Source organism: Muscardinus avellanarius (assembly GCF_963383645.1).
Source record: "Muscardinus avellanarius genome assembly, chromosome: 16".
Classification (NCBI taxonomy): Eukaryota; Metazoa; Chordata; class Mammalia; order Rodentia; family Gliridae; genus Muscardinus; species Muscardinus avellanarius.
Genome location: NC_137802.1, coordinates 12796388 through 12821662, shown reverse-complemented (window position 1 = coordinate 12821662; position 25275 = coordinate 12796388). Strand labels below are relative to the sequence as shown.

General features: G+C 46.1%; 1 protein-coding gene across 1 annotated transcript; it reads right to left on the bottom strand.

Moving 5' to 3' along the window:
- Positions 1 to 6649: 6649 nt before the first annotated feature.
- SCO1 (synthesis of cytochrome C oxidase 1) lies at positions 6650 to 23565 on the bottom strand (the record flags this gene model as incomplete). The annotated part of the gene is made up of 6 exons (XM_080714202.1): positions 6650 to 6784; positions 13502 to 13617; positions 17476 to 17568; positions 18487 to 18684; positions 20925 to 21015; positions 23347 to 23565. 6 exons carry the CDS (start codon positions 23563 to 23565, stop codon positions 6650 to 6652), a joined length of 852 nt encoding a protein of 283 aa, XP_080570328.1.
- Positions 23566 to 25275: the final 1710 nt, after the last annotated feature.

Below are 25275 nucleotides of genomic sequence, written 5' to 3'. Positions count from 1 at the left end.
GGATTCAGCAACAACAAAAAAAAAGAGAGAGAGAAAGGGAAAAACTCTCCCAGGTTTCGTGCACCAGATGTAACATTGAAATTGAGTTGGGGGTCATGAAGGAGGTAAACATCAGCCAAGTTATTAAGGGTCTCTTCAATCAACCAGCACCTTTGGGCGAGATCTACCGACCATGGGGAAAGGAACCGATGATGAGCAGCAGAGCCACGCGGTCAGCAGAGTCACGCGGTCAGCAGAGTCACAGTCGGTCAGCAGTCACACGGTCAGAGAGAAAGTATGGATATTTATAACGGGGGGATGGGGGTGGAGCTAGCAAAGTGCAAATGCCAGTTCTCTCACGACATCCAGAGTCTCGTGGTACCTGAAGTCTGTCTCATGATGTCTGGAGTCTTGTGACACCTGGAGTCTTGTGACATCTCCACTTCTGGCTTCCGGCTCCTGTCCCCACTGCAGGGTCCCATTGGGGAAGGGAGGGACCCGACCTATCAATGAGTACCATCTAATATTCAGTTTGTGTTCATATATTCTCAAATTGTCCTCAGAATGATTCTTCAGGTTTTTCTTTATAAGTAGTTTCAATTTAAATGAATATAAGATTTTTTCTTTTTTTGTATTTTACATTTTTGTCTTTTTTTCTTAGAGTAAAAATTTTTTTTAAAAAATTTCTTTATTTTTGAAGCTGGGTTTCGCTGGGTTGCAAGGAGAATAAATAGCTGAAGCTGTCTGCTAACCGCGATCCTCTGGTCTCTGCCTCCCGAATGCTGGGATTACAAGCATGTGCCACTACACCCGGCTAGAGTGAAAATCTTCTTTCCTTGTCAGTATATTTATTTAGTTATTTGCATCCTTGAACCTATGTATTTGAAATAATATTTCCAATTATTTCCTTAATTCCTAGGAGCAGAGTCACTGAATCTAATGCTTTTGATGCAAATTTATAATCACATTAACCTCATAAAGGACTGTGTATGTTTCCAATTTCTCTGCTTCCCCTGCTAACCCCAGCCCCACATCTCTGCTAACTCCAGGGATCACCACTCTGATTCTCGACAGTTTTATGGATAAAGTGCATATTTATTGACACTTAATTTACTTTTCTGCCATTATAGGTGAGGAGTGAAGCTGAATCGCATGAATCTGCTGGTTATTTGTGGTTGTTCTATGAATAGTATTCAAATCTCTTGTCCTTTTTCTCTTGAGATGTGATTATGTTTCTATTTTAAGGACTTTCATATCTCAAAAATTTTAGTAATCCTTGGGTCTATTTCTCCACTTGTCCCTGATCTTGCTGGAGCCTTGCAGCAATCCCAGGAGAGAGACGAAGCAGGTAGAATTATCCCCACTTAACTGAGGGAAAACCAGGGCTCAGTGGGGAGCGCCTGCCAGGAAACCCCGCACGGGGGGACCTTGGCTTCCTTCCTCTGAGCTTTTTCTTATTTCCATATGGATCTGTAAACACTCCTTATTTATTGGGGTTAGTTGTGTGTGTGTGTGTGTGTGTGTGTTACTGGGGATTGAACCCAGGGACTTTCAACCTCTGTGCTATATCCCCAGCTCTTTATTTTATTATCGTATTATTTTATTTTGATCCAAGTCTCACTAAGTTACTGCTGCACTGGCTCGGAACCTGCAATCCTCCTGTCTCTGCCTCCCAAGTAACGGGACTGATTACAGGCGTGTAGCACTGTACCCAGCTGTGATCCTGACAGCTTCGATTAAAAATTTTTTAAATGGGGTGATAAAATAATGATTAGAAAATGGAACTTGCTTGAACAACCCTTCAAATTCCTTGATGGAAGCAAAGTTAATTAAGGAGCTTTCTGGTTGAGAGACGATTAATTATTTCTTTATTCTTTACTTTTTCCTGTCAAGGAAAAACGGGTAGGCTCAGCAATACTAGGAAGGAAATCAAGGTACATAAGAATTACTCAGGGCATCTTGCGACCGTCCACATTCTGAAGGAAGAGCTCCGCGTGGCGCCTGTGACTGGGCGTCCACTCCCAGTGGGCAAGGTCAGCGAGGAAGGAGCAGGATTCCCTTTGCCACAAACTAGCAGACGCATCCTACTTGGGCTCTTCCTCAGTTACAAAACAGGACGCCCCAGATGGCTGGGGACATGCCTGATTCTGTGCTGGCAGGACCCGCTCCAGGTTACCTTGTGACCCTGGGCTCTCCCCAGGAACCCTTCCTCCAGACTGGGAGGCTCTCGCCTGTGTCCTCTGAGCTCGGCCTCATACCCTCACCTTCAGGTCATTTTGAATGACTCCGGCCCCGCCCAGAAATACCGCAGATGGCCCAAGTGCAGGGAAGTGTGTCCCTGACCCACTCCACAAAAAAGGGACTCGCGGGCACAGTGCCGCCAGAGTGGCCCTGCAGTTTGACCACTGTTCACTGCAGCAGCCGAGTGGGCCTGCTCGATCCTTCAGTCTGTCCCTCCCTGCTGCGTGGCCTGGCTCCCTGGGGGCCCCCGAAGGCCTCAGAGCAGACTTTGCCGCCTGCCCCTCAGAGCCATGCCAGCAGCTGTCCTCCAGCATTTGGGTGGGGAGAGTAGGGGTTCCCTGGAGCTGTTGCCTTCCTGGACCTCCTGGGGGATGAGAAGGAAGACCTCCCCTGTACACAGGACATAGGCTTCACTCCCCAGCCCCTACTGCCCACATCACGCCCAGTCCCGCTTCTCTGCCAGTCCCGGTTTTGCTAAAGCTGGCTGAGTTCCACCTCCCTGCCCTCCTCCTCCAGGGCAGCCCTGGCGTCAGCCGGTGTCACTGCCCAAGCCACACAGGCTGCCGAGCGTTCCCCGTGGCGAGGGCACATCACTGACCTGTCGCCTTTTACAGGCGCTCTTCTTTCCCTCCACTTCTAGAGGCAGATTGTATACAGTGAGACCAAACATCTCAGTTGCTGACTGAAAATACTGTCCGTATGGAAGCCATCAGACAGATCTATCCAAGCACAACATGGCCATCATTCTGGAAATTTCTCTTATACCTCCCTCTTTTCTCCTCCCCTTCTTGTACTAGGGATTGAGCCCAGGAACATCCTACTTCTAAGACACATTCCCAGCCCTTTTATTTTGAAACAGAGTTGCTGAGGCTGGCCTGTGATCCACCTGTCAGCCTCCCCAGTACTGGGACTACAGGTGCCCACTCTTGTCCTCTGCAGTAACTGCTCATTTAAAGGCAATTTACATTGTCGGGCGTGGTGGCGCACGCTTGTAATCCCTGCACTTGGGAGGCAGAGACAGGAGGATCGCGCTGGTTCAGAGCCAGCCTCGCTGGCTTGAGACCCTGTTTGCAAATAAAAAAATATACATATATAAAATAGGTCTGAGAGTGTAGCCCGGAGGTAGAAGGGCTTCCGGGAACCCCACTACCACCAAAAAAATAAATAAAATAAATAAAGGCAATTTACACACACACAAACACACACACTTTAATTGTACTATATGTAAGAAAACAGCTTTTTGGGAGACTACGGTTAAGATTTTAGTTTTTGGGGGTTTTGTTTTTGCAGTACTGGGTTGAACCCAGGGGCATTCTACCTTCAAGCTACACCCCCAGCCCTATTTTTTTTATTCATTTTTGAAACAGGGTCTAAGTAGCCGAGGTTGGCCAGAACCTGCAATCTTCCTGTCTCAGCCTCCCATGTACTGGGATTACAAGTGTACATGTCCATGCCCAGCTTGATTTTAATTTTTTTTAAACCTTAAAAACACTGAGCTGGCCGGGAGTGGTGGTGCACGCTTGTAATCCCAGCATTTGGGAGGCTGAGACTGGAGCATCGCGGTTCGTAAACAGCCTCACCTACTTAGTGAGGCCCTCTGCAACTCAGTGAGACCCTGTTTCAAAATAAAGAATAAAAAATAAGGCAGGGGTGTAGCTCAAAGGTAGAATGCCAGCTGGGTATGGTGGCGCACGCCTGTAATCCCCACGCTTGGGAGGCTGAGACAAGAGGATCGCGCAGGTTCAAAGCCAGCCTCAGCTACTTAGTGAGGCTCTCAGCAACTTAGTGAGACCGTTTCAAAATAAATAAAAAATAGGACTAGGGGTGTAGCTCAAAGGTACAATGCCCCTGGACTCCATCCCCAGATCCGCAAAAAAAAAAACAACAAAAAAACAAAACACTGAGACATATTGAGGCATTTTATCCTGCTCCTATCTGCCTCCTGACATGCCCATGGGGGTGTTCCTGGCAAGGCCTCAGCGCTTACCTTCAGGCTGCCTCATGAACAGCCAGGCGGGTTAAGAACTTTCATGTCCATTTAATTGACCAGACAATCTTAAGCTTTCAAATAAACAACATACCTTAAAATATGAATTCCACTGAAAAGCTCCGTGAACTCACTCTAACCCCCTTGGATGATCTGGGAGACCCTGCTGGATGGCAGCCCTGACTCTGACTCCCCAAAATGCACAATGGAGAAGTTTCCTGTTGGCAAATGGGACCCCAGTTTGGATTGGATTCCTTTGGTGCCGTAGGCATGCCCAAGCGGCAGAACATGCAGGGACCAGAACAGACGCCGGACCCTAGTTTTACACCTCAGTATTTTTAACAGGAAGGTGCCTCATGAATCAAAAGATCATCTCCGAACCCCCTCCTCTACTCCTATCGCTCGGACTCCAAGCTTCAGGACTTGACAACCGGAATGAAGAGCAAGTCAAAGTTTTCTTCAAGCACTGCTGGTCCCTTTTGGGATCATTACACAACTCTAACCTGCGACAGCTGAGAATGAAGACCACGTTTATCTGAGCAAGCTTGCTGCAGAGCGATGCGCACAAGTGGCTGGTGGCTCAGAACAGACCACTCTTTTTAATGTTTGGTATTTCAGATGCTATCTTTTGTGTTACATGAGACTAATCCTTTAATAATTCCTCCTTTTCTGGATAAGGGTCCTGAGAAAGTCTGTCTAAACCAATACCCAGGAGGTGAAGTAATCCTTGCCACTCCTAATTAAGGAGTGGGCTGTTGCGTTGGCTTGCCAAGGTTGCCCAAAAATACCAGGCTGTGTGGTTTAAATATGAGACATTTCCCTGCTCACCACTCTGGAACTTGGAAGCCCAAGGTCAAGGCTCAGCTCAGTGGGTTCCTTCTGGAGACCCCTCCGAGCCTGCGCACACTGTCTTGCTTTCACGTGGTCTGTTCACTGTGACGTAACGAGGGCCTCGTTTTAATTTAGTGACCTCATTAAAGACTATCTCCAAATAGAGCAACAGTCTACAGTGCTGGGGTTAGGACTCTGAAGTACAAATGTTGGAGGGCACGACTCAGCTATAGTAGCTAGCTTTCTTATTTCATATACTTGGGTTTAACATAAATATTGAGAAGAGAATTTAAAAGCCAAAGAAATGGGCATCACATGCATGTAAAAGCATAACTGGTGTACAAAAAACCTGTTTTCTAATTAGGCATTATGCTTGTTGCATCTTAGACTTACAGAAAAGCTTGCAAGAGAATTTGGCCCTAAGGCGGCAGTTGCAAAGGGGAGACGGTGACAGCTAAGCCCAGGTATCAGGGAAACGACAGACACAAAAGGCAAGATCCGTCCCATCACTGAACAGTTACTTTCTCGTATCCACACCAAAGGATGGCTCAAATTACTTAATTATTTAATTAATTTATTTTGGTGGTACTGGGGATTGAACCCCGGGGCATTCTACCTCTGAGCCACACCCCAAGTCCTTTTTTATTTTTTGTTTTCAAACAGGGTCTTGCTAGGTTGCTGAGTTTGGTCTTGAACCTGTGATCCTTCTGTCTCAGCCTCCCAAGTACTGGGATCACAGTTGTGCACGACCACTCCGGGCTTCAAGATATTATTTTTCCATGAAACATCTTTTGAGGAACAGTCCCCAGATCCCCAGCCTGAGTCACCAAGGTGGTGTCGTGAATTGCATCCTACTCCACTCAGCGAGTCAGCTCTGGGCCAGGAATCTGCGTTCAGCGCCCACCTCCTCAGGAGCCTGGGTCTCTTCCCTGAGAGCTGTGTGCTAGCATCTCCACACTCTCTCTTTGCCCAGGAGAACAGCCATGCTTGTCCAAGCTGCAAAACTAAACATCTTTATTTTATGGGCAGTGCAACCTGGGACAACAGAAAAGCTGCCTTTATCACACAGATGATCTGTGGCTTCTGATTTCATTTGCTGTATCACTGAAAACCTGGTAAATTATTTAGCGCAAAAAAAAAAAATCACAAAAAAAGATGCGTAGAGGAAGAGAACTAAGGTTTATCCAAATGGCAGACCCCCCCCTCTTTAAGCGTCAGGTGACAGAAGAGGCGGCCACGCTTCTGCTTCCAGGTATGAAGACGAGCTCTGCGTGGCCAAGACACTACCAACCACCCAGAATCAAGGCGAGGAAGGCAGGGGAGACACTGTGCGCACCGCGCTTCTTCCTGTACAACGCAGCCCACAGTGGGCGAGTCCGCCATGCTGCGAGTCGGCTCTCTGTGGGCTTCTTTTGACTTGGTCCTCTGGACCCATGGCGCTGACTGGGGAGACTGGCTGGTTACGTTTCCAGCTCCCAGGCAGCACTCCACCTCGGACACACGCTCTCGTGTCTGAAGGCCATTCTGTGGGGCGTGGGTGTGCTTGTCTCGTGGCTCCCAGGGAGGCGAGGCTTCCTTCCTAGAATGGCGCATCCGGCGTGGCCGCTCCGGCTAGCTCTTTTTCAGGTGCGCCCTCATGTGCGCAGCAATGGAACCAGCTATTTCTATATTTTTCTTGTTCTGGCCAAAATAATCTAGAAACTCGCCATCTGGTCCAATCAAGTACATTATTATTGTATGATCCACCTGTAGAGAAGAAGGGCAGAGGGACTGTGACAAAAAGCTTAGCAAACAAACACTTATTTTACTAAAAAAATGCTGTAGGACAAGAGAACTTTATGTTAATGCTTAAATAGCCACTGCAGCCAACAGTATTTGTGGAAAGGGCTTAACCTTGTTATACACAGCCGGCTCACAGCCTCGGACTAACGCATATCCTTCCTGCCCAGGATCCTGCACTGGCTGCTGCTTACAACATCAACGAGAACTTGAAGTCCATTTGGTTCAATCCTTAACGCTGCCATCCACACCATCTCTGGGCAAAACCCACCTGGTAAGAAATGATTGCTGTGGCCTTCACAAGCTGTCTTGTGAAGGCCAATGTTTCTTTGGAAATAACTTACAATTTTGAGTAAAGTATCTCATCGAATCCCATAACCAGAGTGTAAGAGACGTCATGCAGAATGAGGTACTGGCAGAGTATGACTTCCCTTGGCAACTTCTTGTGTGTATTCCTTTATGGTTTAGGAAGAACTGGTTCTCAATCGTTACTGGCTAAATTCTACTTATATGAAAAGTCAGAAAACTACTATAAATAGTTAATACTGTAACCTATAAATCCTAACAGCATTTAGTCTTAATATCAGTAATTCATACAGAAACAGGAAGGCCTGTTTTCCTCCCCTCGGAAGAGTTCACATACCACACGAACAATCCTGTCTGAAAAAAAATCACCCAGAAAGCCCTTGGGGCCCTAACCACTACGCCCCAAGGAGTCTTCTCCAATCCACATCTACATTCCTGACAAAGTCCTGAAGATGTTTCCAGCTCCAACTTAAGTTTAGCCATCAATCTTTTTAGCTAGATGCTTCTACAAAATCCAATTTTAAAAACAAATCTGGCACTGTAAGTCCTTAAAATCACTGCAGCCGGGAAGAGAGACAGGAATTGCTCACACACATACCAAGCTGGAGACATCCTCAAATATACCCGACACACATTATCTGTCAGCGAGGTTATTTTTTGTATGCACACATTCACAAGGAGGCGGCAAGTGGAAAGGCCACCTGCCAACCCCATACGGAAAGAATGCTCAGCAGGGAGCGCGGCAGCCGCGAGCCGGGCTCTGGGAGGATCTGCTGCAGCGAGACGGGCCGATGCCACTCACACTTGACAAGAAAGCTCCCTGCAAACCTGACCCGCTTACCCCTCTTTCCCCATGCCTTCCTTTTTTCTATTTTCTTTTCTCTATTCTCTCTGACCCTTAAAAAACAAAATAGTAGTATGTTGGGCTTGTTCAGTGAGCGTTCCCAAAATATTTTCTGGCACAGAATGAAAACATTCTTGTGCCCATTTCTAGCACACCTGTGAGGTGTTATCCATCCCCATCACACCAGACTCCGCAAAACTCATTCGGGCTGCAGGCAGGGCAAAGCAACGCTGGTATTTAACAGACCTAGTTCTTCCTGGCTTGCCAAATCTGTATTAGTAGTTCCTGGCACAGAAGAATGAAATTAGCAATTACTGGCATGTTCTTTCAAATTCTGTCCCAATCCCCGGGACCAGCAGCCTCCATACCAACGGTAGTACCCAGGCTGCAGAGGGTGAGTTACAGGACCCGTGAGTGCCAACCCCGACTTAAAGCCCAGCGTGCGCCCGATTCCAAGGTCCACAACCCTTTCTTTTTGCACTACTGGGGATTGAATCCAGGGCCATTCTACCTCCAGGCTACACCTCCAGGCCCAAGTTTTAATGCTTTATTTTGAAAAGGGTCTTACTAAGTTGCAGAGGCTGACCTCGAACCTGTGACCCTCCTGTCTCAGCCTCCCAAATCCTGTGATTGGACACAGGCGCCACCACGCTCCACTTTATAACCTTATCGCCATGTTTCTATCATCTCTGATTCTACTGCAAACAGTGTATCGAAGTACTTCTAAATATCCATTTTTATTGTTTGAAGAGGTAAATACATGCACATAAAAAAATCCAGTAAATCTATAGAGTTTAAGTCTTCCTCTAATTCTAGGATCCCAAATCCCTCACTTCTCAGAAGGAATATGTACTCTTCCGGAAAATTCCTGCATGTACTACTCTGTGTGTATACATGTATACACACATACTATCACATATTTAACTTTAGGCAGAAACACGCTGCACTTGCTTTTTCATTTAATCATATACAAGTCACTGTCCTATGCCAGTACAGTGACAGCTTTTAAAAGAATGGCTGCTTGGTTTTCAGTCCTCTTTCTTTTGCAGTACTGGGATGGAGCCCAGGGGCGTTCTACCTCCGAGCCACACCCCCAGCCCTATTTTTTATTCTTTACTTTTGAACCAGAGTCTCACTGATTTGGGAGGGTTGTGCTCCTCCCGTCTCAGCCTCCCAAGCGCGGGGATTACAAGCGCGCACCACCACACCAAGCTCAGTCCTTTTTCTTTGCAAACAACGCTGTAGGATATATCTTTAGGATAAATCCCCAAAAGTAGAATTTCTAACCTAAAAATCATTTAACATTAAGCCGGGCATTGTGGCACATGACTGTAATTCAATAGTCTGGAGACTGAGATAGGAGGATTGCAGGTTGGAGACTACCCTCAGCAAACTATTGAGACCCTATTTCAAAACAAAAGATTAAAAAAAGAGAGAGAGAGAGAGAGAGAGAGAGAGAGAGAGAGAGAGACGGGGTTATCACATAGAGGTAAAAGGCCCCCGGGTTAAATCCATATCCCCCCCCCCAAAAAAAAATGGCATTTAACTTCTAGAGGTTGATAAATACTACCAAATCTCCTTCTCAGAAGTACACATCTGTTTTACTCCTATTAATAAAGCACAAAGTGCTTATGTTTCAAGTTCATTTCCTATTTTTCCAATTTTTGAACTCTCTGACCACTGCTTAATAGGTTAAAAAAAAAGGCATTTTATTTAAAAATTCACATTCTTTTTCATGAAATTGAGTATCTTTTCTTAGATTTGAAAGTCGTTTACAATCTCTTCCCCCCAATACTTTATACGTACTGTTTAATGACATGCAGACTTGACATTCTTGGGAACCCTGTGTTTAGCCTGCTGGCCACATATACTCTCAGTGTGAAGATTCCATTCAAAAGCCAGAGGTTTACCTTCTGTGGCTGTTTTATGAAGTTAGGGAAATCTCATCCCATTACTTCTCAAGGTTACTCTTTAGGGCACTACCCCACTCCTTGTGGGCCCTTAGATCTTTGTATTCTTTCCTGTGGTATGAGACTGAATTCAGAAGCGCTCCATCGCTGAGCTATACCCCCAGCCCTTTTTATTTTGAGACAGGGTTTTGCTACGTGGCCCAGGTTCCCTCAGATTTGCCATCCTCCTACCTCAGCCTCTCCAGAAGCTGGGATTAGGGCATGCATCACCACACCCTGCAAAGGCTCTTAATTTTTTGTGTGTATGTGTGGTGCCACTGGGGATTGAACCCAGGGGCATTCAACCTCTGAGCTACACCCCCAGACCTTTTTATTTTTTGTTTTGAAACAGAGTCTCACTAATTGCTGGGAGTCTTGCTTCACTGCCAAGGCTGTCCTCAAACTTGCAATCCTCCTGCCTCAGGGTCCCAAATACTGAGATTCCATGTGGTCACCACCATGCCCAACTGTCCTTAAATCCTAACAGAGGTTTCCCACACCATCTTGTGTATGAAAATCTGTGACCTCGACGCACAAGAGTCATATTAATGAAAACCCTAAGAAGCAGGACAGAGTCTCCCTCTACTGGCTGACTTAGCACACGTACAGCAAGAAACTTGCTGATTTTCTTTTGAAGGACGGTGGTACTAGAGATTGAACCTAGGGGCACTCCACATCTGGGCTACCCCCTTAGCCCTATTTTTATTTTTAAACAGAGTCCCCGTAAGTTGTCAAGGCTGGCCTGGAACCTGCTATCCTACTGTCTAAGCCTTCCAATACTGTGGATTACAGGCATGTACAACCAAGCCTATCAGAACTCACTAATTCTTATCAAAATTTCTTATGGCAGTCAACACTATCTCAAAATAGGATCTAGGATGTGTTCTAGAGGGCCAAGGACATCTCCATTAAGACTGAGCTATCTGCATTTAAATTTTATTATGAACCAGGCATGGTTGAAGTATTTTGGGGTTTTTGGGTGGTACCAAGAGGCAGGGGCATTTTACCTCTGAGCTACACGCCCCATCCCAGGCCTATTTTATTTTTTATTTTGAAAGAGGCTCTCATTAGGTTGATGAGAGTCTTACTACCTGCTGAGACTGTCCTCAAACCTGTGATCCTCCTGTCTCAGCCTCCCAAGTACTGGGATTACAGGTGTGCACCACCACACCTAGCTCTCAAAGTATTTTAAGTGGAAAATTGTCAAGGGGTAGGTGGTAATATAGTCTGACCCAAACTCCACTCCTATAGTGAGCACCACTTCGGTTTCAGCATGAAACCTTGCCATTTTAATTGAATGTTTCAAATTCAAGTTTCCTAAGTTGTTTGATTTTATTTGTAAAATTTCCTTTTGACTTTAGTTATAAATAATGAACACAAGACTAAAGAGAATCAGCTAGCTTAGGGCATTTAGGCAACTATTATTAATAAAACTCATTAAGTATACAAGTCAGTCTAATTAGCCCCGCCCTCTCCCATCATCAGCTAAACTCAAAACCAGTTAATATAACTATAAAAAAAGCAGAGAAACTTAAAAAGTCCTTTCCCACACCTCTCTGTTGGCCCGCTCCCCTCCGCTCCTCCTTCCTCTCACGCCACTTGTTAGCATGAGACCACGCAAGGTCCATCCGCCTGTCTTAAATGTGGTGCTTAAGGAGAATCCCTGATTTTTTTTATGACCTTTTCTTCCATGAACCCAAGAAGCTTCACCAGCCTTGCAAGGAACAATTGCTGTGTGGACTCATTAAGGCAGAAGGGTCAGAAGCTTACATTAATTTAGGCTACGGGGCGCACTCCAGGAACAGGCCAAGGGGACCCAGCAGACCAGTGGTCCAGGATCCTGGCCGCCTTTCTTTCCACAAAACCGCTCTGCAGCTAGAAAGTCTATTAAAATTATCTGCCAAATTAATCTTATGGAAAAAACAGTATGACAAAGAGAAAAAAAACGAAACCTGTAATAATGCTACAATTCAATGTCAGCTCTAATGTGAGGGAAAATCTCTGTACCGAGAGGCAAGCAATGTGCGTGGAGGGGTGTTCATGCCCTTTGTTCCTGCACCACCTTGAAACTGCTGAAAAAGGGCTGCGGGAGCCAGGCGCAGTGGCACACACCTGTAACCTGGGTTCCAGTAAAGTAGAATCAAGTGTAGTGGCACACATCTCCAAGCCCAGTACTTGGGAGGGTGGGACAGGAGGACTGCAGGCTCAAGACCAGCCTCAGAAACTTAGCAAGGCTTTCAGCAACCTAGCAAGACCTTGTTTCAAAACAAAAAATGAAAATAGGGCTGGGGAGTGTAGCTTGGAGACAGACTGTCCCTGGGTCCAATCCCAAACAAATAAGAGCTGGAGGTACAGCTCAGAGGCAGGATGCCCCGGTTCCAATCCCCAGTACCATAACAAAAATAAAAAATAAAGAAAAGAAAGGAAAGGGACACGGTAATTTGGGCATTAGCTAAAACATCTGCGAGCAGTGCCGATCAAAGTGAGGATCGCTCTTTAGAGAAAAGGCTATGGCAGTACAACTGCACAGAATTCCTGTTTCTCATCATTTAAAAGCATATATTAAAGAGCCGGGTGTGGTGGCACACGATTGTGATCCTAGTACTTGGGAGGCTGAGTACTTGGGAAGAGGACTGCAGGTTCTAGAGCGGCCTCAGCTACTTAGTGAGACCTTGTTTTTGTTTCAAAATAAAATGTAGGTCTGGGAGTGTAGCCCAGAGGTAGAAAGCCCCTGGGTTCCATCCCCAGTACCCCCCCCACACACACACCTGGGTTCCATCCCCAGTATCACACACACACACACACACACACACACACACACACACACACACACACACACACACTATATATATATATATATGTCAAAGTGTGTAATTATAAAGTTAATATACAAATAAACCTTACAAAAAGTCTCCTTCCATTGTGCGTGGTGGTGCACGTCTATAATCCCAGTCCTCGAGAGGCTACGCCAGGAGCATTGCAGACTGGAGGACAGCTTCAGCAACTTAGCAAGATCCCATTTCACAATAATAAATAAAATGAGCTGAGTAGCTGGTGAGCTTGAAGGTAGAACGCCCCTGGGTTTCCTCCCCAGGACCACACATGCAAACAAAGTTTACCTTCTGTTAACATTCACCTTTTACATTGCTTTCCAGATTCTCATACATGCTAACCCTGCAGTTCTCCACGGCCCAACACTGCCCCAGAAAGGAGCACATGTCTTACACCTCTCTACTCAGGACGCAGGGAGCAGCAATGCAGTTTCTAAAACTGAAACAAGCCTCGCCTCCACATGATGGTTCCTCTTTATTTCCAACAATGTACCCAGGTGTCTAACTGTACACTGCCTCATAATTGTATGTACCATTAGAAAAGAAAGCCAGGCAATTAAATTATGAGAACAGTGAATGTAGATGAAACGACCATCTTTTAAAACTATGCTTCTCTTCTTTCAAATACCACATTTCCCAAGCAATTTGCTAGAATCTGAGACTTTCTGCGACTCTGGAAGCCCGCCAGTCACTCGGCGCTGCCTGAGGGTCTGAGCGGGGCCGGCTGCAGGCTGGACGCTGAGCTTTTACTCACTATGTAGTCCTCGTCCTCATCCTTGGGGCCGGGGCTGTAATACACTCTGTACGCTCTGGCCACTTGATCGATCTCTTGTTTTGTGCCGGTCAGGCCAACCAATTTGGGAGAAAATTCTAAACAAAAAAATGAGAAACACAGCAGGAAATGAGAGGGAAGCAAAAAACCATCAATACTTCAAACAACGGTGTTGCCGCTTTTTCTCTTGAGTCTCCAAATAGCTCACGATTCAAAGGAAAATAAATTCACACAGAAGCCAGGCACTACGGTCGGTGCATGCCTATAATCCCAGTATTTGGGAGGCTGAGATAGGAGGATCGCAGGTTCAAGAAGGCCAGCCTCAGCTACTCAGTGATGCCTTGTATCAAAATAATAAAATGGGGCTGGAGTATGTGTAGCTCAGAGGTAGAGTGCCCCCGGGGTTCAGTCCCCAGTCCCACCAAAAAAAAAAAAAAAGAAAATTTACATACAAAATTCTCCTTTGAACTATATATATCAAATCTTTATGACTAGTAAGAGTCTAGAGAAATAAATCATATTTAAACATTTCTAGTTAATTTGGTTTAATTATAGAAAGTCAAAATACAATGAGATTTTGAACATCATGAATTAAGCACAATGGTTTTTCATTGTATCATATGAGAAAAGGTCGGCCCCCAAATTAAGATCACATCAAAATGTCAGCATCTCGTTGGGCTGGGCGGCACACACCTGTAACCTAGCAACTCAGAGGCTGAGGCGGGGGACTCACAGATTCAAGGACAGCATAGGAGCTGGTAAGACCCTGTCTTAAAGAGGCTGGTAATGGAAAGTTAAACGGCTGGCGATATAGCTCAGTGGCAGAGCACCTCTGGGTTCAATCCCTAGTACTGGAAAAGGAAAAGACATCTGCTTATTTTCCATCAATAATACATCAGGTTCGACTCTCCGATAAAGTGCTCAACAATGAACAACCCTCATTCCAAACAGGAACTGTACCACGGTGCAGAGCCTACGTTGCGCCATTTACAGCAGGTACGTGCTGTTCACCTGTAAGCGGGCTGGTGGGAGTCACCCGACGGGGCCATCACACTCCTGAGATGGCAGCCGCGTTTAACAGCAGCAGCTTCTTCCAAAGGTTATGGGCCCATCGCTGTTTGCTGGACTAATTCATTTTAAACTGGGGAAACTCAGCCCTGAAAGCGCAGATAGACTGTCTTTTTCCCACTCTCTGAGTAGAGAGTGGGAAAAGTAAGTAAAGCCTGAGTTATCTGGACAGAAAAACTTTCAGAAAATTCAACTGGTGAAACGGCAATATTTTTCTAAATACTAATTTATTCAACTCCTCCCCACAATGCAACTAGCAATGCGCGCATGAGCCACTAAAGAAAACTGCCAAAAGGTTTTGCCATTTCAGCTCGGGACAGCAATTCAGACGTCTGCTCCTTTGGGGATATTACGGTGTGGTTAGCATGTGATAGGAGCTGGCCATGGTGGTGCACGCCTGGAATCCAGTACTTGGCAGGAGAGACGGGAGGACCACGGGTTTGACCAGCCTCAGAAATACGCAAGCCTCATCAACCTCGCAGGACACTATTTCAAAACAAAAAATTAAAAAGACTGGGGTAGAATGCTCACAGGAAGAATGTCCCTGGGTTCAGTTTCCATGATAACACCCACAAAAAAGTGGTAAGAGTAACTGCCAGTATAACACATTTCAATTAGACAATGTGGCTGGGTACGGTGGCACATGCTTATGATCCCAGAACTTGGGAGGCTGAGACAGAAGGATCTCAGGTTCAAAGCCAGCCTCGGCAACTTAGCAAGGCTCTCAGCAACCCAGTGAGACTCTGCTTCCAAATAAACAAAATCAAAATCAGGCTGGGGGTGTAGCCTGGAGGCAGAATGCCTCTGGGTTCAATACCCAGTACAAAAAAAAAAATTAAACTAGAGACTGTGTATTGCCCAATGAATTAATTAATTTTTAAAAAACTGGATTTTATTGTTTTAAGAAAAGAACTAGCGGGCATGGTGGTGCATACCTGTAATCCCAGTACTTGGGAGGCTGAGAAAAGAGGAGCGCAGGTTCATGGCCAGCCTCACCAACTTAGTGAGGCCCTCTGAAACTCAGTGAGACCCTGTTTCCAAATTAAAAAAAAAAAAAAAATAGGGCCGAGGGTGTAACTCAAAAATAAAATGCCCCTAGGTTCAATCCCCAGTATCACACACACAAAATGGGACCACCTATATACTTTAATTATGCATGCTTTATTAGATGTCATTTATACCTCAAAAAGTATGTTAAAAATAAGAGGTATAACGGGTCCTTTACAAAATAAACTTTTAAATAACCTTGAAATTTTAGAAGATAAGCATCTGAAGACAGGTGTAATGGCACATGCCTGTATGTACTTGAGGGGCTGAAACAGGTTTAAGGACAGTCTCAACAAGTAATAAGACTTCCGTCAATCTAGTGAGGTACTATTTCAAAACAGAAAAAAAAGGTTGGGGATATAGCTCAGAAGGAGAACACTCCTGGGTTCAATCCCCATATCACACGCAAAAAATAAACTATATTAATAATAATAAATAAGCTATGCATATGGATATGTCATGTAGTATCATAAATGCACAACTACCTATAAGGATCTTCTGGCCAGTAATCAAATTCACAATACTTAAAAGTATAAATTCCTAAAATAATCTCATTAGTAAAGATTCTTCATGACTCTACCAAAAGTTGGTGTCTGTTTTTTTTTTTTGGGGGGAGGTGAGGAAGTGCTGGAGATTGAACTATGGTCCTCTGCCACTGAGCTATATTCCCGGCCCTTTTTATATTTACTTTACTTAATTATGATACTGGGTATTGAACCCAGGGGCTTTCCACCTCTGAGCTACACCCCCAGTCCTATTTTATTTTTATTTTGAAACAGGTCTCACTAGGTGATGAGATTCTTGTTACTCGCTGAGGCTGTCCTTGAATCTGAGAGCCTCCTGTCTCAGTCTCCCAAGTACTGAAATTAGAGGTGTGCCACCACACCTAGCCTTTTAAATTTTTGTCAGCCTTCTGGCCCAAACATGTACCACCAAGCCCAGCAACCTCAAGTCTCTTCTAAAAACTGGTGTATATGTGAAGGCCAAATTCAAATCCTCCACTATAATAGGGTTGTGCCAGGATTGAGAAATCTATTTCTCATTTATTTATTGACTAGCCACAGTTGTAACTCTGAGCATCTGTGTGTGTGTGTGTTGTGTGTGTGGTACTGGGGACTGAACCCAGCCTTCTACCTCTGAGACATACCCCCAGCCTCATTTTTAGAACTTATTTTGTGGTCCTGGGGATTGAGCCTGGGGCATTCTACCTTTAAGCTATACCTCCCAGGCCTATTTTTTATTTGATTTTTATTGTGAAACAAAGTCATACTTAAGTTGCTGAGGCTGGCTTCAAACCTGCAATCCTCCTATCTCAGCCTCACAAGTACTGGGATTAGAGGTATGTCCCACCATACCTGACCCCATATTATTTTTATTTTTATTTTTTTTTGGTGTGTGTGTGGTACTGGGGTTCCTGGAAGCCCTTCTACCTCCGGGCTACACTCCCATACCTATTTTTTTATATTTTTATTTGGAAATAGAGTCTCTTAAGCGAGCACGGCTGGCTTTGAACCTGCACGATCCTCCTGTCTCCGCCTCCCAAGCGCGGGGATTACAAGCGCGCGCCACCACGCCCGGCCCATATTATTTATTATTTTGAAACAGAGTCTCACTAAGTTGCTGAGGCTCGCCTCAAACCTGCAATCCTTCTGTATCAGCCTCCTAAGCCCTAGGATTATAAACACGTGCCACCACACCCAGGCGAGCTTCAGCCTTTTCTTTACCTGTAAAATTGGCATTAATATAATCTGTCCTATTTCACAAGGCACTGAAAGTTTCAAAGGAGTTGATATTTCAAAAACTGAAAGACCTCGTAGAAAAGTTACTATGAACAAATGCACCTTTCACGTAATGTGCGATGGCCTCTTTTGTGTCCCTCTCCGGGTCGATGGTGATGAAAAGTGGAGTCAGGTTTGGCAGAGATGGAATACCATCTGAAAGAAACCTCCAGTTAGCCTGTATCCACACGCGGGGAAAACCAGCAAGGACAGGGGAGGGTGGCAAGGGTCACAGCAGGTGCTGAGGAAACAGAGGGGCGTCTAGTGCTGAGTGCAGAGCACCGGGGAGGGGGAGGAAGGGCAGATCAACACTGCCTGTGGGGGGACCAGAGAAACATCGAGCAAATACGTGGGCTAGTATGTAAATGTTGTCACCTGGATACCTTATGTCCTAATCCAACCCAATATTTGCTATTTTGTCCCTGCTGTATCCAAAAGTAAGGTAAATATTAATAAAGGTAGAATATCCTGAAAGAATTCATTTCAAGAAACCAGGCGTGGTGGCGCACACCTGTAACCCCAGCATTCGGTAGGCTGAGACTGGAGGATCGCGGTTTGCGGACATCCTCAGCTACTTAGGCCCTCTGCAACTCAGTGAGACCCGGTTTCAAAATAAAGAAAAAAAATAGGGCAGGGGGTGCAGCTCAGGTCAAATGCCCCTAGGTTCCATCCCCAGACCCGCAAAAATAAATAAATAAATAAATAACAACAAAAAAAAAGAATTCATTTTAAGGAGGAGGCCCCTTTCAACTGCACTCACGTACAGTCCACTGATCTGACTACTGATCATTCCAGACTTCCTTAGCTAATCACCACGGGGGCACAGGCAGCTGGAGACTACGATGGGAGGTGGAACCCGGGAGCAGAGTGTGGGAGACTCGGCTGCTGACGCCCGAGTGATCTAACAGGCAGCATCAAAACCAAGTTCCCGAGGCAGAGAGTGAGGCGCAGGGATTAAAGCAAGAATCAAGGCGCAGGGCGAACAACTGCAGCACCCCACCCGACGTAACAGATGCAGCACACGGGAAGATGAAGCGAACGTCAGCGGCGCAGGGCTCGCGGCGGCTTTCTTACCTATTTCGTCCACGACTTGGATCATTTTTTCAAGTTCTTCTGGACAGATATCAGGGCAGTGAGTGAAGCCGAAATAAATCAACACCCACTGACCCAGGTAGTCCTTGTCCGTTTTGGGCTCTCCCGTATGAGTTGTGAGGGAAAACGGTCCCCCGAGTAAAGGCTTGCCGATGCTCCGGTGTCGTTCCTTCTCCAGCTCTTAAAGACAAAGACACACACACACACACACACACACACACCAAAAAGTCATTCTAACAGAATGAACTGAAATACTTTATATGTGGTCGACATTACATTAATTACTGGAAACAAAAAATTGAGGAAGTTTTCAAGAGGCTAAAAAAATCTTAAAACCAAATCAAACACTATGATAGTAAACACTGAAACAAAGTGGCAAAAATATTCCTTCCTCTTCTGAAGAATTCAGTCATCAGCCATTGGGACAAGCTGTTAGGTGCCAGGTGAGATGGCAGAGGGAGTCTGAAACTGAGTGGACCGAGAGGGCCCAGGGAGGGGAACCTTAGTGACACGCACGGACGGGAGGAATGATGCAGAAAGGCAGCCACACTATGGAAACGGAGAGCTTGAATGCACATTGCACTGGGACCAGAAGTACTGGTCTGAGCTTTAATAGATAGAGACTCTCCAGCTAGAAGGTAATAGTAAAAGCCTGGGAGGAATGGCTGGCATCGGAGTCGAGGCAAAGAAAGTCCAAGGTGAGCCTAGAAACTCTATGAAGGACGCTGGGTGTGAAACCTGAAGACTAAACGTGAGATTAAGATTGAACAGTAGTAGCCAGGCGTGGTGGTGCACGCTTGTAATCCCCGCGCTTGGGAGGCAGAGACAGGAGGATCGCGCAGGTTCGAAGCCAGCCGCGCACGCTGGCTTAGGAGACCCTGTTTCCAAATAAAAATGTAAAAATAAGTCTGGGAGTGTAGCCCGGAGGTAGAAGGGCTTCCAGGAACCCCAGTACCACCAAAAAAAAAAAAAAAGACTGAACAGTAATGATAATATGAATGTTCCTTTTCTGACTTTGATGGTTGTATTATTATTGTACTGGAGACAATTCTTGTTTGTAGGAAATACATAATAAAATATTTGAAAATGAGAAAGCATCATGTCAACAAACAGTCTCAAATAATTTAGCAACATTTTTAAGACTACCTCCTAATACATTTTCTAAATAAAACAAATGCTACTGTTATCAGTCCAAGCAGGCTCGCATCTTTTAGATCTGCATGTTTGGAATTGATCCTGTCAATTCTTCCCTAGTGTTTCAGTTTGCTTCTTTGGGTAAGTAAGAAAGCTTACTGTCAATTAAGATATGACTATTTTATCAATAAAAATACTGCATACTATACAAGAAAGTCACATGGATTAGCATCAGTACGGCACTTATATCTATATTAAGATTCTATATAGCCTATGAATTCTCACTCCCAGATTTAAGCATCAGTCTTTGCATAATGGAATCAAAAGATACTCCGAAGTTAAGGCCAATTTAGATTTAAGCAGTATTTTGAAGAACTACCTAAAACTTCCAAACCAAATCGTAAATGTCCTAGGATATGCACTAAAGTAGCAAGTTTTTCCTTCTCCCCAACATTTGGAGAAGCTGCTTCACCGCGTGCCTCTGGCCCGCTGGATCTGCTCACACTGCTCCCCACGCCGGAAGCCCTAGAAGCCTTCCACTTCCGAGGCTGGGCCTTTCCTGGGCCCGCACACCACTGAGTTTCAATCTGGCTGGGCAGAATCTCTCCTCGTGAAACCCCTTTACTCTGTGTCTGTTTCGGGTCATGCACCTCAAAGGTTGGGCTGCATTTTAGTGGACTATCTCTGTGTCCTTTGGACTTCACAATGCCCACGTTGAAATCTATTAGGGTAAGTCTTTGTGTGTGTGTGGGGGGGATGGTACTGGGGATTGAACCCAGGGGCGCCGCGCCTGAGGTACACCCCCAGCTTTTTTAAATGTTTGTTTTGCAAAATCGGGTGGCTGAGAGCCTCACTATATTGCTGAGGCTGGCCTTGAACCTGTAATCCTCCTGACAGTCTTAGTCTTCCGAGTACTGGGATTACAGGCGTTTGCCACCACGCCCAACTTATTACAGTACAGTCTTTAAATACTGTCAGACAGTGGTATCCTGGATTGGACCCTGGAAAATTAAGAATCTGATGGGATGTATGAAATCTGAAGAAACTCTGTGGTTTCAGTTAATTAGGCCACCTTTCTTAGTTTTGATATGTAAGATGTTCATATTAGGAGAACCTCCCACACCATCTTTGTAACACTTCTGTAAATCTAAGATTTCAATATAAAAGCCTAGAATCTACGATTTCAATATAAGAGCGTAAAGCCTTTTTAGAGTTAACAGCAAGAAGGACGCTAACCCACAACCAGGAAGGTCTGATTCAGACCTGAGCAGATACCATCTACTCACTCTCTGTCTTTTCTTTCTTAAAGTACTTCATTCCAGCCAACAAGGCTCCTCCAATCGCAAATGTGAACGCCAAAGACTTCCACGAAACAGGCTACTGGGGCAGAGATTTCAAAAATTAAAATATTAGTTAACATGCAACATTTAACTAAACTTATTACAGTTTTTTTTTTTTTCTTTTTTTTCTTTTTGGTGGTACTGGAGGTGGAAGCCAGAGGCTTTCTACCTCCGGGCTACACTCCCAGACCTATTTCATACTTTATTTGGAAACAGGGTCTCACTAAGCTGCTGAGAGCCTCACTAAGTAGCTGAGGCTGGCTTCGAACCCATGCGATCCTCCTGTCTCAGCCTCCCAAGCGTGGGGATTACAAGCGTGCGCCACCACGCCCGGCTTATTACAGTTTTTAATATACATATGCACAGGCCATGACCTTGTTAAATATGCAGCATGTTTCAGATTACTATGGGATAAGGAAATGCACTCATTTCCTGGAGAAAGCCCCCCAAGTCAGTTTCTTATTCTTGCAGAAAAAGGTAGTGGTGTACACTTGCAACCCCGGTACTTGAGAGACTGAGACACAAGATCATGTCTCAGGGTCAGCCTCAGCTACTTAGGCCCCTTGCAACTTAGTGAGAGCCTGTTTCAAAATAAAGAATAAAAAGTAGGGTTGGGAGTATAGCTTGGAGGTAAAATACCCCTGTGTTCCATTCCCAGTACTGCAACAAAACAAAACACCCAGAAAAACACAAGTTCAAGTAGCCTGTAACTACATATGACCCTGGCTCCAACTGTTGATTTAAAAAACAATTACCAGCTTGTGCTAATACTGAATGTAAAATAAACAAAATTGGAAAGTTAGCCTAACCTGGCTTCCAAAAGTTAGAGGCAATGTAGAAAAGACATCTAAAACCAGGGATTCTTGCAAACTGCACTGACTTCTTTGTCCTCTTTCAAGTCTCAGGAATACGTTGGTCTAACTCATTAACCTTTCCCCATCTCGGAAAACCCACACCTCTTACTAGAGGATGGTAGCTCTGAGTTCTTTTGAGGTCAGAACTACTGGCCTCAAAAAACTGAGGGGAAAGCTCATTCAGGAAAATGTATAGCACCTCACAACAAACACATTTTTGTTTCAATTTCAAGGTTCGTATGTAACTTCTGAAAGAATTCAAGCAACAAAAGTTATGAAAGTAATCTCTTTGGTGCTGTGTGTGTGGTGGGGGGTGGTTACTGGGATTGAGCCCCAAGGTATTCTATCCTCTGAGATAGACTTTAAGCTCCTTCTATTTTGTTTTATTATTAATTATTTATTATTATTATTATTTATTTATTATTATTATTATTATTTTGGTGGTACTGGGGTTCCTGGAAACCCTTCTACCTCCGGGCTACACTCCCAGACCTATCTTATACTTTTTATTTGGAAACAGGGTCTATTAAGACAGCATGGCTGGCTTCAATCCTGCGTGATCCTCCAGTCTCTGCCCCCCAAGCGCCGGGATTACAAGAGTGTGCCACCACACCCGGCCTAACTTCCTATTTTAATTTGAAGCAGGGTCTCACTAAGTTGCTAAGGCTGCCTTGAACCTGCAATCCTCCTATCTCATCCTTTCAAGTACTGGGATTGCAGGCTTGGACCACAGTGCTCAGCTTTGTCTGATTTGATTTTAACCATGGTAAACTTAAGGCTAAAATCCTTAAGGAAACCTGAAATGCGTTCATTTAAAACCCTGGCCCAAGCCAGGGTAGTGGTAATCCCAGCACATTTGTAATCCCAGCGCTTGGGAGGCTGAGACAGAGGGTTGCACAGGTTCAAAGCCAGCCCCAGCTACTTAATGAGGCTCTCAGCAACTTAGTGAGACCCTGTTTCCAAATAAATTATAAAAACTGGGCTGGGGATGTAGCCCGGAGGCAGAAAGCCCCTAGGTCCCATTCCCCAGTACCACAAAATAAGTAAATAAATAAATAAAACAGGCCCAAGCCGGGCGTGGTGGCCCACGCTTGTAATCCCAGCATTTGGTAGGCTTAGACAGGAGGATCACGGTTCGAAGAGAGCCTCAGCTAGTTGCCGAGGCCCTCTGCAACTCGGTGAGACCCTGCTTCAAAATGAATAATAAAAAATAAGGCTGGGGGTGTAGCTCGGAGGGAGAATGCCCTTGGGTTCCATCCCCAGTATCGCAAAATCAATCAATCAATCAATCAATCCATCCCAGGCCCGGGTATCTAACCACGTGAAGAGGGTGTTGGTTCCCAAGTCCTGCAGACCCGGGCTACCAGCAAACCGGGGGAGAGGTTAGGGCTAGGATTCCCCGACCCAGGTAAGCCGGCCGACTGGGGGACACTTTTAAGGCGGGGCCGAGGTCTGAGCCGGCGGGCCGGCCGGCCTCGGGGCTCGGGCCAGCAGGGCCCCGGGTGGACACTCACCCCGGGCTTGGAGGGGCGCGTGGGGTCCCCGCGGCCTTTGGCCTGGGGTCCCGGGGATCCGGGCGGCGGCGGCAGCGCGGAGCCGAAGCGCCGCACGCAGCACGGCCTCAGCCACACTGTCGCCGTCCCCTCGGCGCGGGCCCCCGGAGGGAGCAGGCGCCAAAGCTGGCCACCCGGAGGCCGCAGCAGGCGGCAGGAACCCAACACCAGCCTCGCCATCAGCGCGGGAGAGCGCGCCTCCTTGGCCCCGCCCCTCCACTTCCGGTGACACTTCCGCTTCCGCCGGAAGTCGGCGCGGCCGCTCTGTCCGCTCGGCTCGATGGTGGCGCCGTCGCCGGGCTGGTCGTCCGGGAACCCTGGCCTGGGAGCCGAGCCGGGTAAGTAGTTAGAGGCGGCGGCAGGAGGAGGGATGGGCGCGGAAGGGGACGGCCTCGGGGGCCAGGGCCTGGGCGATGGGGGCGCCCTGCTCTGGTGGGATCCTCGCCCCGGGCATCCCCAGTCAAGGCCGCCCCGCCAGCCTCGCCAGCTGCAGCTGCCCTCGGCACCTCCGCGGTGACAGCCGACCCGTTGGCGCTCGGAATAATCCTTGTCTGTAAAAAAATAAAAAAAGCCGGGCGTGGTGGCGCACGCTTGTAATCGCCGCGCTTGGGAGGCTGAGACAGGATGATCTCACGGGTTCGAAACCAGCCTCAGCTACTTAGTGAGGCTCTCAGCAACTTAGTGAGACCCTGTTTCCAAATAAAGTATAAAAGAAGTCTGGGAGTATAGCCTGGAGGTAGAAAGCTCCTGGGTTCCACCCCCAGTACCACCAAAATAAATAAATAAATAAATAAATAAATAAATAAATAAATAAATTGTTGGGGAGGGTACTGGGAATTGAACCTAAGAGCATTCTAACTCCGAGCTACACCCCCAGCCCTACTTTTTATCCTTTATTTCGAAACAGGGTCTCCCTAAGTTGCGGAGGGCCTAAGTAGTTGAGGCTGGCCGCGAACCTGCGATCCTCCTGTCTCAGCCTCCCAAGTACTGGGATGACAAGCGTGCGCCACCATCCCCGGCTTAAAGTTTTTATTATTATTTTTAGTTGCTGATAATAATTTGAGCAGTTTCGGTGGCAGAAGAGAGTTAAGTGTAACTAAAGTGCCCAGCAGTTCTCTTATTAGAATACAACGTGATTATAAAGCACAGCTCTGTGCAAAGTATGGCATAGCCCATCCTTAACTTTAGTCTCCTGGGGCCACAGATTCCTTCCTTCCTTCTTTCCTTCCTTTTTTCCTTTCTCTTTCTCTCTTCCCTTCTTCCATTTCTCTCTTTTTCTTTGTTTCCTTTTTCATCCATCCATTGGTACTGGGGACTGAACCCAGTGGGTCTCCACCTCTGAGCTACAACCCCAGCCCTATTTTAAGTTTTGAAACAGGGTCTTGCTAAGTTGTTGAACCTGCCCTGGAATTTGTGATCCTCTTGTCTCAGCCTCTCAAGTACTAGGATTACAGGAACAAGTCACCGTGTCCAGCCTCAGTTTCCTAAAAATGTCCTCACGACCTCCTGCTCCCTTCAATTTGCTGATTTAAGGTTTGTTTGGTGCTTATGTCATCTAGGGATGCTTCTGTTAGTGGGTTGGAAGGTGTAGTCTGGTGGTCTCAAGAAGTTTATGGTGATCTTGTCGTGGGGGAAGGACTGAGTTCTCAACTCAGAAGGGGTCTTTGGCGTAGGTAACGGGAAAGAATTTCAGCAAGCACCAGCCAGAGTTATTCATATTCTTTCAAGGAAGAATGCGGGCCACCCCAAAAGTGAGGGGGGCCCCTTTAGAAGTGCAGGGCTCTTATGGGGCCCTGGGGATAGACAGAGGAGGTATGTGAGGATGACCTTGGTACACTGGTCACAAGTTATCTTAGGGTGTTTTGATCTTTGTCCAGGCCATTGGCTCCT